Below are 13,954 nucleotides of genomic sequence, written 5' to 3'. Positions count from 1 at the left end.
CCTGGCCTAGATCCATGGTCAGGGAGCTTAAGTCGGACCGCACGTGGAAAAGGGGCCACCAGAAGTGCTCCGTTGGACCGGAACAGTCCATATTTGGATATAACCTAAGTATACCTTGGCCCTTGGGCTATTCTCATCAAACCTAGGCCTATATAACGACCTTAAAACCTCTCTCTCTCACCCCATACGAATTTGAGAAACCCTAGGGGAGAGAGGAGAGAAAAGAGAAGGGAAAAGAGAGAAAGGGAGAGTGAGAGTTGGAGAATCTTCCTGGGATTCGATCCCGCTATTCCATGCACTCAACTACCTTTCCTGTGTCGCTATACAGGCGATTCCGATTCCGTTCTTAGGTAAGAAAACCTAACCCTAATCTGTTTTAGGGTTTCAAATAGTGTAAGTTATGAAATAGCTAGCCTAATTTATGCTATAGGTTGCCAATCTGCCGTAGACAAAGACTTAGCTTTAAAACTGAGTTCGTTACGAGTCTACTGGCGAAAGGTGCGGACTATAAACGCATAGGTTATGGTTTTCAAGGCTTTCAATGTCGGTTAATGGTTTATTACTGATGTGGGTGCTACTTCACATGCCAAATGAGATGTTTGTTTCGCGTTTCAGATATATATGAACTATATGGAGTTTAGGGTATTCCATGTATTTGTAGAAAGGGACGTATACGTATGGAATTTGAATGTGTGTTTGCCATGATTAATTGTCGTGTGGTTATGCTAGTTGTATGTGTAACAACTCCTCGGCGAAAGGATTTGGCCCAGTATGTGTTACGACCAACATACGTCATGTATGTTGAAGTGTGTAGACTAAGTGTTTGTCGAAATGTCTGAGTGAACATGGAATCATGATTAATAGTTGTTATTATAGATGTTTGTTAACACATGATTGTTGTATGTTTCGTAACTCCTATGCGAAAGGATTTGCTATAATATGCATTTTAAGTAAATAAATCTATGTATGTTGGAATATGTAGTCTAAGTGTTTATAGAAATGTCTGAATGATCAGGCATGTAGTATTTGTACTTTACATGGGTGTTGAGATAAGATTCTCAACTACCTTAACGATATGTATGATTTCCTCCATGTAATTTGTATTCTTTGTCTGCTCTACTTAGACACTGCATATGTGTGAATTCATGTTTTAGTTGAAATCCATCAAATGCTCACATGCTTGTATGATTGGAATTGTTGATCCATTACTGTTTTGATTAGCTTGTATAATTATCTGTTATAATTGAATGTGTCTGGGACTACGAAATATTCCAGGCAATCGGTAACAGGCACTGAATATGTGGCTGAGGTTGTCTCGCCACATAGGACGTATTCGATGAACCCGAGTCGTACCTTGGTTGTCGGCAGTGGTTAGACCACACGGAGTGCTTACGCACTTCATGTCGGTCAATTCAACGTGCGCTCGTACTAGTCGAGCTCGTCAAGTAACCCGATTGACCCGATGTATGTTCACCATGTATGGACGCTACTGTTTGAATCTAGGGTACCAAACTCACCAGTGAAAATCCCTTAAAACTTTGGTACGTCGATCCGCTAAGACTCATGAGTCGGGCATGGTGGTATGGGACACTGTGGTCGAGCTGTCGTCCTACGCTGGGGTGACGAGCCTCCCCGTAGTGACCAATGAGCAACCAGACTCGTGAGTCGAATACGGTGGTATGGGACACTGTATTTGAGCTGTCGGCCTACACTGATAAGGTGACGAGCCCTTTATAGTGACCTCGAGTGTACGCTAAAACTGCGTAGAGGCGACGAGCCCTTATGTAGCAACAAGAGTACACTAGGCCTGCACTGATAAGGTGACGAGCCCTTTGCAGCGACCCAGAACCGTATCATCAAGTGAGATTTACTAGGATTGACGACCCTAGAATGGATCATTGTTTGGGAATTGATATAAAGGAGGTACCTTAGCTTCCTAATCCTACTGTATGAAAAGGACTAATAAGAACTTGGTAATCATATTTATGCACCACATTGCATGTGCCGTTTGGCGATGTGTAGAGAGCACGAGGAAGTGACTGACATGCACGACCGTTAGATGAAAATCGCTGAGGGAGTGCACGCGAGGGCATACATCATTTATACATACCATTCCTGCATTAATCAGAGTATCTAGGGATGTTCGATTGTATTGTTTTATCATTGCTGCTTGACTGAATTAATAACACGTTAACCTTTGCTTTATTGTTCCATTGAGTTGATCACTCACTCCCACGTTATGAGACGATGTTTTAAACACCAACCAGACCCTATTGTAGGTTCAGATGATGGCGCAGCCTGCGAGGCGGAGCCGAACTTTGAGGATGATGAGGAGGCATTCTCATATATGCAGTATTCAGGCGGGTTCTCGTAGACTGTTCTGAATCGACGGGGCTTCAGGCTCATACTTATAGTAGACTATTACATTTTTGACATTTTGTATTCTGAAACAATACATGTAATTATTGACCTGGCAATGCAAACATACTTTGGGGCCTAAACTAGTCTATCAAGTTATACATATTTGTTTTAGTCTTCCGCTTGCGTATTACAACTATCCCTGGATTATGTTTTGCTATTTTGCTTAATCTTATTCATGTTTTATGCACTAATACAGACAACATTTAATCATCATTAAATATGTTGCATAAGTGATGCGTTGGAACTCGGGAGTTGGACTTTTACTCGACCCCCGATTTTCAGGGCGTTACACGAATGTGTGTGGATAGTTGGGCCATTAACAAGATCACGATCAAGTATCGGTTTCCTATTCTGTGTCTTGACGACATGTTGGATATGATGGCCAGTGCCACGATCTTCTTTGTTGATGAAAGGGAAATTTAGAACAAGAATAGAACTATTGATGAAAGGGAAATGAACTCAAAAGGGAGGAATCAATCACCTGAGCTGCAAAACACTCTATCCAAACGCCACCCAATTCAGCTCCAAATTGGCTTGACGAGTTGTCTCAGCGAATCGACTTGCTGAGTTAACTTAAAAGAGATCTTTCTCCTTTGATTCTCCTTCTTTCTCCTTCTTTCTTCTCCTCCTCTCTTTCTTCTCCCTGGATTGTCTAGAATGCGTTTCTGAACAACACAAGGTGCAGATTGAAGTGGCTCAAACCGAGTCAACTTACTCGGCTTCTTTTTTCACAATTTCTCCTATTTTCTCTCCATGTTTTGATTTCTCTGAAATTATAATTGTTGTTAGTGTGGTTTTCTTATGGCAGGGACTTTTATAGCATCACGATTGTCCCTGAAGGTTCCTAGGTTTTGGATACGGCAAGCGTCGAGTTGATGTGGTTTTGTATACACATGATTTGTTTCTTCATGCGACAACTCTTGGTAAGATTTTAAGGATTTGTTAATGCCTATGTGGCCCTTCAGATGGATGTTTCTGATCTCCGGATAGTGTTTTCACAAGATCGAACGATCGCTATTCAAACCGAGGAAGACAATACGATTTTTAATGGAAAAATCTCTCCCAACCACTATTGTTTCGAGATCTTTGCACTAAACGGACGAGATGGGACCCATGGAGTTTGAAGCTCTATGGTTAAAAAAATCCCGTTGGGTTGGAAGGATGAAGCTTGCAGCTTTCGTTGCCGCGTGTGGCAAGATTTTAGGCGTCAATTGTGCCATACCTGTTTCTTTCCATTTCTTGTGTTCTAAGAAATAGGAACGAATGGTTGGTATTTGGAGGAGAAATTCTCCTAGATTCGAATCTGAATCCCACTTTGAGTGGAATAACATTACGCACAAGTTCCGTTTTCAAAAAACAGTTTTGCGCGCTAGGTGTAACATAGTTCTAGTGCATGTGCATGTGATATCTGATCACATGTGCACCACCAAGGACTGGGGTTTGTTGGTTGACTTGATAAATGGCTCGGATCATCAAGTCATAGTTGTCCACGACAGTGGGTTGAGTTCGGTGGGTTTGGGACGTGAAGACGAGAGAAGATCCGGTTCTCTACGGACGTAAAAATGTCTTGCTCTAGGTGTCTAATGAAACAACACATGTGCGTGTACACAGTAACGGTACACCACATAGTTTGTTTATCTTAATTCCCATGGCAAGTGTTCATCAAGTTACGGATGGATGGTTGATAAAAGGTTAGTTGATCATTGTATGTTTTTTGATGACACAATTGGTAGTTGAACGGCTTATTCTTGTCGAGTGATTGAATTGAATGGTTTGAATTGAATGAAAAACAATTGGTTTGGATTCAATGGCTTTTAGGCAGCAAGACTAATAGTTGGACATTTTGTATCTTTTGGAGGCTGGATGGTTTGAATTGGATGGTCCAAATTAAAGACCCCAAGATAGGCTGCAAGAGGCTAAACCTCTATCTTATAGGCTATTTCTACTTCTTTATTTCCTTTTCTTTCTTCTCTTCTTTTTCTTTTTTCTTTTTTATTTCCTTTTCTTTCTTCTCTTCTTCTTCTTTTTTCTTTATTATTATTATTATTATTTTATTTTATTTTATTTTTTATAGAAACAATGTAAACAAATGATGCTGCTGTGAATAGACCCCTTTATTACAATTTTACCCTTTAAGTGATTGGGACTTTCCACCTTGCATAGACTATGATTGCACCATCCAATTAGGATGAGATTTGACAGGGGTCTACTATTTAACTTGCTATTTCCAACGAATTTAATTTGGACCATGATCTCTTAACGGTGATCAAGATGCATTTTAACGGTTTACATCTTTCCGTAGTCTCTAGTTTTCCCATTAACCAGTGTATTTCGATATTTGGATGGCCCAATTGATGGATCCAAATTTGATGGACGGTTCGATGATGTGCTAAGGATAAGGAAACTGGATGGTTAGGACCCTATCCATGTATACGGATTATTGTACAGTCACTTTCGTAAACGGATAAGCACAAAGTGAGTTTTCAAAGTGACCAATGGGTAGGACTGTAAACCGTTAGATCCTCAAGTAACTTGCACATATGTGTGAGGTCTTTAGATCCTGATTTCAACAGTAGTTAAGCATATACCTAGGTGACGAACAAGATGAACGGATCATAATCTTAATTAGATGTGTGTATGGACAAATATGTAGATCACGTGGTCGGTTTACTATGATTGGGTAGTCCAAGAGAGAATTGGACAATCAGATACCTTAATCTAGTGATGATGAGTTATTTTAATGGTTGGTTTATTGAACCATCAAGTATACGAAGATATATGAGGGACTGAAGTTCGTAATACTGTGTACGTAAGTATAACTGTAAGGGTGTGTACATACGCGTTCATTAAAGTGTCTCTGTTTTTTATTTTTAATATTCTACAGTCAGCACTTGTGTACCTACTTGTGCGTGAAAATTTTCGGTATATTACATTGTATGTCTCCTTTGTTATTATAAATAAGCACCATGGTACTTTTCGTCCATTCTTCTAACATCTTCTTTGATCTTACAATCTTGTTGAACATCTTTGTCAACCAAAATAACCCAGGATCTGCCCTACACTTCGAACCCTCTATTTGTATACCATTTAGTTGACCTTTCATGTTTTCATCTTTCTCAAAGCTTCTTTTACTTCTTATATCCTAATCCTACGAAAGTAACTATGGTATCCAACGTCTTTTGAGTTTATGGTTCCTTCCACCCTAGACTCTCAAAGTGGTTGTCATTCAATAAGTTCTAAAAATAGCTTCTCCACCTTTCATTGATCTCATTGCCTTTTACAAGTACCCTCTGATTATCGCTCTTAATGCATCTAACATGATCGGGGTCCCTACCCTTCCTCTCTCTCATTTTTGCAAGTTAGAAGACATCTTGTCTCCTCTTTTCAATAAATTCAAGCTTAAGCTTGCTCTTGATGAAACAATGATTACTGAATTATTTTTCATGTCAGTCATGTAGGATGACAAAACCATAATTCTGTCCTGACAATTCAAAATGTCTCGGATCTGGTGACACTTACAAATGGTAAGATGTTTCATTTACACAATTTATTTATTTATTTAACTAAAGGAAAAGAGAAATTATAAAGAAAGCACGATAATGAAGGTATTGAATAACAAAAACTCTAAATGACACTATACCTTGAGAGTGGAGCATAAATGTTTCATATGGTTGTCTCGAACATTGATGTAATCAATGAAAGCTTCACCAGCTACAGCTTCAATACGCCTGATTCCAGATGCAATCCCCTGCTCGGAAATAATTTTGAAGCCACGTAATTCAGAAGTGCTGCTCACATGCGTCCCGCCACAGAGTTCCATTGACACACCAGGAACCTCTACAACTCGCACCTATAGTACATTGTGTTAGCAGGAAAATGGTGTAAACCATCCTTAGAGCAGAATAGTGGAATTAGTAAATGGCATCTAATGCAATGTCACAACTTAGATTCAAAGTTAATAAAGAAAAATAATAAGGATCAGATGAATGATAGATTATCCTCTAGAGGAATCACTATCAGAGTTCAACAAAAGGTTGTGTTCTGGTAGAAATACTGCATGCACGGCACATTATAAAAAGGAAATGTGGCTGACAAAAAAGTCAACGGAACCAAATATTCAGGACTGAACAAGACAACTAGAATTATCCATTTTTATCTTCACTCTTACCTTCGGCAACTAGAAGCAAAAATTCAATAGAAGAGTAACTGAAATCGAATGAAAAGAGAAATATTTACAGTCAAAGACTTTGGATGCCACAGAATGCATATGTTACACATACAAACATCTAAGAAGACTTCTAAAATCTTTTACTGACTTCTAAAATCTTTTACTTGCTTTATAAAAAAAAAGGCGACAGCGAAATAAGATGAAGTAAAAGATGCAATAGTGCAGCCTTAAGCATTAACCTCCAAAAGAAAAGACACAGGGAATCTCAATTGCAGACACGTTGTAGTAGCAGAGGTGTGGCAAATACCATCATTTGTCAATTCTCAGAATTGGCCTCCTAATAAACAACTTTATCCCTGGGAAGCCCTTCCAAAGAAAAATAATATTCTTGGTGGTTGATGGGCTTTCGTGAGAGCCGATTTCAAATGGGCATCAAGAAAGGATTTCTTTCAGGATTGAAAGGGGGCAATTTGTCCAGGGATCAAGATTCTGAAAGCCAAGACATGTTGGAATCCTCCAATCTGTTTTTTTTCCCCCTTCAAGCTTCAACTAACATGTTTGCTCTATTGGGAACCTGAGTCCTAGGGCAGGAAGCATCTTTTGAAGATAAATGAGAGATTGTTATCTTCAGGGGGTAGAAACGTTTTCCTAGAGATGACATTCTCCAAGCTGTCTGTCATGTTCATTCCAATGACACAGGCTGGTGTGCTTCATAAGGTCATGAGGTTTGCTAGTTCATTTTCTGGGGCCTTGGTAATTGATGTGATTCTCATAATGTAATGAAACAGGCTTCCTCATTGAAGCCAGGGCCTAAGAGATTATCATGTGTCATTTCTAATGGTAGAGATCTTGCTACTCACTCAAGTGTAAATCATTTCAAATGATACTGTGGATTCCCGAAAGAAAGACGAAATGACGAGTGGGTATCCTTGTCTCCTTTCCTGAGCTAGCTATCAAAATAGAATCAATCTAGTTAGCTATAATATTAAAAAAGAAAAAGAAAAAAGAATAGAATAAAATAAAATAAAACTTCATACTTTTGTGCTTAATGCGTTATTGCATGATCAGTTCTGCACAAGAAATCAAATTGAACTCAGCATTTTATTCATAACATTTGGAAGGAGAAATGTTAAGTGATGCCAAGATTGATAGATAGATAAATTTTCAAAAAAGATTGATAGATTGCTAAAAACTCAATCCAATCTGCCATGTAGACATTCTATATAGCACTAGGCAGGTATGGCACTTGCACAGGGTCATTGACACATCACTTTTAGAAAACAAAGCAAAGGTTAGCGAAAAAATGTGCTCATGGATTTACTTGGAGCAACTTAGCTTTTACTGAGTGCTGTTATGAGGTATACTATTGCTTTGGTGAGGACATAATGTCGTCATCTCAGAACCAGAGTGAGAAATGTGCAGATTGGCCTTGATTGGAGCACAAAGCTTTAGGTAGCACATATGGAGTATTTATAGAATACAATCTCAGGATCGAGTTAATAGCACTATAGTTTTGGTAAGTGCACATATATGAAGAAATTAACCAAGAAAAAAACAGCAGTTAATAAGAACACTGCTATAAATTATTTTAATAGAAATACAGAATAGGGGGGGTTAGATTAACCAGCTGGTGCCTGCCTTGTGGAAGCCTTATTCCTTGGGGAATTATAAATCTAATTTTGATGAGTGCTCACTGGGCAATCCTGGACCTGCTGACACAGGTAGCCTGATCTTTGATGGTAGCAGCTGTGCTTGTTAAAATTTCAGGCAATATTGGCATCGTGGACTTGAAGCCGCTGTGGAGCTGCTGCACTCCAAATCATTTGAGTGGTTGCGGATTTTGGCTTTTTTCCTATCACTATCGAAGGAGATTCCTCTAATGCCATTGCCTAGGCCAGCAGCCAGCAATATCCAATGAGGATTGCGAATCTAATCAAGGAGCCTCATGACATTTGTGACCAGAACCTCATCACATTTACTCATGTTCCGAGGGAAGCAAATGGTGGAGCTAGCACACTCACAAAAGTTAGGAGTGATCATAGATCGACTGCACATCGAAGACTAAAGATAACTGATGAGGACATCACACCACGTACGCCATTGCGAACGTATCAAACTAAGAGGCGGGGCCCAATTTCTTTATGGCTAGGCAAGTATCCGTGTTGAAGACTCCATAATGCATGTACGAGCATCTGGAAGACCCCTACACTGGGAAGATGCACGTGAGTTGCTGTAAGGAGTGATTTGGATCGTTGGATCGCATGGATTACATGATCGGGCCGTTAATCGTGGACGATTCTTTTCATCATAGGACATGTTTTAGGATCTAGTTTTATGTTTGGTTTATGCTTTGGACACTTTGTGAGTGGTTTTATATGTTTTTTCCTTAGACTAGGGTAATTTTGGTTAAAAGACATAAAACAAGGATTATTTTGTAATTTTCAAAAGCTCTTAAAGGGGGGACGCTCCGGAATGGTGGTTTTTTGGTGATTGAAAGAAATTGAACTCTCTTGTTCTCTCTCTAATATTCATGTGATGTGAGGATATCTTCCATGTGATTTGAAAGGATGATCAGTGCGAGGTCTATCTTCATCAATGGAGGTGCAAGGCTCCTTCTATCACCATATTCACATCTTTTTGTCAACAATCAAGGAATTTCTTCAAGTTTCTTCTCTTCTTCTTTCCCCTTTCTTTAAAATCCATTAAAACCCTTCCGTTTCTCCTCCTTCACACCCATCTCCACAAGTCGAACCTTGGAACCCAAAACCGAACCCTACCTAGCCCACACGTTTGAACCCATAGGGCTGGCCATACGGTCCATCCCTTGTCTCTTTGGCATTCCACTACCCTTACAATTGGCATTCCACTATCCTAACAACAAAACCTCCTTCATTCCCACCTATAAACCTTAACCCTAACCCTAAATCCCAAATCTACCAATTTCCCCCAAATTCCTAAACCCTAGATCTTCAAATCCTTCAATTAACATCAAATCCCTAATTTCCCTACATCCAAAACCCTAATTCCCTTTTCCTAATACCTAAATCATTTAATCCCTTCATCAAATTCCCCACTTTAGCCTTAATCTCACCCTTTTCTCTAAACTTTCCTAACCTTAACTTCACCCACATCCAAATCTAGTAAACCCTATGTAGTATTAGACATTTCCCTTTACAATAGACTTAACCCTATGCTATTTGGATGTTTCTTCATCCATTAGATCCCAGTTTTTCATGTTTAATGGTCTTGTAGGATGATGCTTGGCAACTTAGGCTTAAACTATGCATGCTTTCCTCTCAGAATCTTGATATTTGTGATGATGTTAGCATGATTTGTGATTTTCTTAATTAATTTAATTTTTCTAATTGATCTCTCACATCATTCGAGTTTTTTTTTTTTTTTTTTGTTGCCACCAGAAATTCATTGATGAAGGGGAATTTACAATCAATCGGGCGGGACCACGATGGACAAAAAGATAAACCGGGTCCCTACTATCATATACCCAAACCAGAAAACCAAACAAAAAGAAGAAAAGGGGGGGCAGGAGGGAAGAAAGAAAGCAGCAAGGGCTGCCCGCGCAAGGAAGGGGAGCTCGCCGGGATGGAGGCAGGTCCGAACCCAGGGGGCAAGGTGAGAGATTACCCCACTCCTTTCTTTGCCTTCCGGTGCCTGACCTGGCCCAGCCCTACTCTGTCAAGAAGCAAGGACCCTCTAATGTGACAGGGGAGATCTAAGGGGAGAAGGAACCTCAAATCTGGGGCACCGCTGCTGGCCAAATTGGCTAAGGCATCAGCGACGGAGTTACCTTTGCGGAAGATGTGGGAGAAGCGAAGATTGAGGGCCCTCGAAAGTTGATGAATAGAATGTAGATGGTACTAGAGTTTCCAACCACAAGAAGCGGTAGGGCTGGAGGCCGCATCGAAGAGAGAGAGCTCGGGAGTCTGTCTCAATAATGATGGACGAAAGGCCCTTATCTTTGCAAATGAGGAGGCCATCAACCAACGCCTGAGTTTCCGCAACCAATTTGGAAACCACCACATATCTGTTGTGGAACGCAAAAAGCATGTTCCCTAGGTTGTCCCGGCATATGCCGCCCCCACCGCTGGCTCCCGGATTGCCCCTAAACATTCAGCTTGACCCACTGATCTGGGGGTCCAACCCATCTGACAATGATGGCCCTGAAAGGGAGCGAGGGGGCAAAACGAGGGGACATCATTTGAGTTCATGCATTGGTCCTGCATCAAATTTGGTATCATAGACAATAGGTTTAGCATAGGATTTTTGTGTTGCACTTAGGTTAGATTCACATCTAGGATACAACTTACATCTAGGGTTATTAGAGCATACATTGCATATAAAATCTATGATCATATTGCTGATTTTTGTTCCTAGTTTGGAGTGTCCCATTGCTGAATTTTTAGCTAGCGTTTTCCACTTATACCATTGCTGAATTTTCAGCGTTGTAATCTTAAGTTGTCACCTTGTTGAATATTCAGTTTGTAATTTTCATATTACACTCTTGCTGAATTTTGAGTTTGGTACTCTCATATTACCGTCCTGCTGAATTTTCAACGTAGTATTTGAGGTTGATGGCTTAATGAATTTTCAGATTAGTGTTTCTAGTGTGTCCAGTTTGATCTCTATTGTTGGTTTTTTCTTTGTCATAACATTACCCTAGTATCTAAGTTTCTTTTTAAGTTCCCTTGTGTAAGCCCACTCGTTCTGGGTGTGGTTTTGGTCTACATCTCACTATGAATCTAGAGCAGATTGCCGAGTCCCTTAACACTATCAACCACTGTCTAATGACCATTGAAGCACACAATAAAACCATTGCCACTCAATTGACCGCGACCAATGCGCGCGTCAATCAGCTTGAGGCCTTCCTTCATGCGAACCCCAACACTAGACAAGATATCCAATCTCAAGCTGTAGATCAAGTTGATAAGCGAGGGAGTGGTCGTGGCCAAGGCGTTGGGCGTGGTCGAGCACAAGTGCAACTACAACACAAGGAACATCATGACCCAGATGCGCAAGTCATGAAGGGTGTGAAAGTTGAAGCTCCCAGTTTTGATGGTCATTTGGAACCCAAAGCATTCCTTGATTGGGTGACAGACATGGACCACTATTTTGATTAGTATGATAATGTCTGATGCCCATCGAGTGAGATTTTCCAAGATTACACTGGTGGGCGAAGCCAAACTTTTTCTGGACCAACATGGAGCGTAAAATTGTGTGGAGTGGAGAGCCCCTAGTTGCACACTGGGCTGAGATGAAAGTGGTCCTTAAAGAAAAGTATCTCCCTCTCTTACCACAAGAGGCTCCTAAACCAGTGGCAGGCGTTGCGCCAGGGGTCTAGGATTGTGTCAAATTACATCACCAAGTTCGATGAATACATGATGCGATATGACGTTGAGGACCCAATGATTACACTGTCCAGATTCAGGATGGGCCTCCGATTTGAGATCCAATGAGAACTCTATTCTCGTAACGTTGATACCTTGGAGCACATGTACCAAGTGGTGCAAGACATCAGATACTATCTCAAAGCATTAGTTGAGAGGCGTTTTGACTTTCGGGATTCAAGTGTTAAGACCAGTGTTTCAAATAGTGCCCGTAGCGTAGCGGTAGTGTACGCTACGTAGCGTAGCGTGGCCGTAGCGCTATGTAGCATCCCAAATAGCGTAAATCCCCTGTAGCGTACGCTACAAGGGTCGTAGCGTACGCTACAACTACATAGCGTGTAGCGTCCGTAGCGTAAGCTACAATGTATTTTTTTATTATATTTTTCACGTTTTCTTTGTTTCTAATGTTGAGGAATGTGACACTTGTATTGTACTTGATACTTTTAACCTATGGGATTTTTATTTCTTTTCATAATTGTGACTTATGGTTTCAATTAGACATTATTAATTACAGTGGTTTGCTTAGAAAGTTGTTGATGTGATAATTATTTGATTTGGCTTATATATGTGGATTGGCTTTTGATAAATGATAACTAATAACTTTTCTAAACATGCTTATAATTGATAAAATGAATCATCTTTTAAGCATTTTTATATTTTTTTCCCTTTTTTTTTCACTTTTATTCAATTTGTCCTATTTTTAAATTTAAAAATAGAAGTATCGTGTAGCTTACGCTACACGCTACGTATTTACACTACACGCTATAGAGGGTTGGGCGGTACACATCACGCTACCGCTATTTAAAACACTAGTTAAGACTTATCCTCATGGGACTAAGTCTAACATGGGAAGTCAATCCAAGCCTCAAGTTGGTTACCAGTCCAACCCTAGAGATATTAAAGGAAAGGGGAAAACAAGTGCTAACTCTAGGGGAGGAGAGCCAATGCGATGCTTCAATTGTCATGGATTTGATCACTTTGTGCATTGATGTCCCTCGAAAGAGAGGAATAATGCCCTAGTGATTGGCGAAGGTGAGAAAGAGGGAGACAAACAAGGCGATTATGAAGAAGTCTATCAGCCCAATATTATTGGTGCTAGTGACAAGAAAATAGAGGAAAAAGAGACCATACCACTTGTAGAGGTCAAATGCGCCTTGACCAATGCTAAGGAGACTGATGACTGGCGTTGGACGACAATTTTTTACGCTTATGCAAAATGTGGGGAGAATAATTGCAAGGTGATCGTCTATAGTGGTAGTGTACAAATGTAGTCTCCACTAGCACTTTATCCCGTTTGGGTTGGAAACCTGGACCGCACCCTCAACCCTTCAGAGTTTCATGGGTTAACGCATCTTCCATGCCTGTTACCCAAACAATGTTTTATGCCTGTTCATTTTGGATCCTATTCAAATTCGGTGTGGTGTGATGTTTTGCCCATGGATATTAGACACATTATTTTGGGGCGGCCTTGGTTATTTAACCGTGATGTGACAATATGTGGCTGCTCAAATGTGTGTTCATTTATGCATTAGGGCAAGAAGATCACTCTAATTCCTCTCCCACCAAAAAACAATGTAGAGAAGAAACATGAGGGGAAGTCGAGTAACCCAAGGGATACGAAGAAATCCCAACATGTCTCTCCATGTCATCAACGCCAAGGAGTTCGAGAGAGAAGCTAAGGTGGATTCGATGGTATACACCTTAGTGGCTAGAGAAGTTACACCGGAGGTTAGTGTAGAGGGAGTCCCTAAAGTGACTCCGATTATGGATGAGTTTCACGATGTATTACTAAAGGACTTACTAGATGAGCTTCCACCCATGAGGGACATCTAACATGCCATTGATCTTGTCCCTGTGGCGACTCTACCAAACCTTCCTCATTATCGAATGAACCCTACGGAGCATACAAAGTTGAAGAAACAGGTAGATGAGCTCCTTAGGATGTGTTTCATTCAAGAGAGTT

General features: G+C 40.4%; 1 protein-coding gene across 2 annotated transcripts in view; it reads right to left on the bottom strand.

Moving 5' to 3' along the window:
• LOC131228688 (alanine--tRNA ligase, chloroplastic/mitochondrial) overlaps positions 1–13,954 on the bottom strand; it is a 132,349-nt gene that overhangs the window by 17,184 nt on the left and 101,211 nt on the right. For both annotated transcript variants that reach the window (XM_058224529.1, XM_058224530.1), the window contains exon 11: positions 6,062–6,271. In XM_058224529.1, the coding sequence (XP_058080512.1) occupies positions 6,062–6,271 (210 nt within the window). The remainder of the gene's footprint in view (positions 1–6,061; positions 6,272–13,954) is intronic.

The sequence above is a fragment of the Magnolia sinica genome, chromosome 16 (assembly GCF_029962835.1).
Source record: "Magnolia sinica isolate HGM2019 chromosome 16, MsV1, whole genome shotgun sequence".
NCBI lineage: Eukaryota > Viridiplantae > Streptophyta > Magnoliopsida > Magnoliales > Magnoliaceae > Magnolia > Magnolia sinica.
The sequence above is the reverse complement of the archived record's forward strand: the minus strand, read 5'-3'. Positions and strand labels throughout refer to the sequence as shown.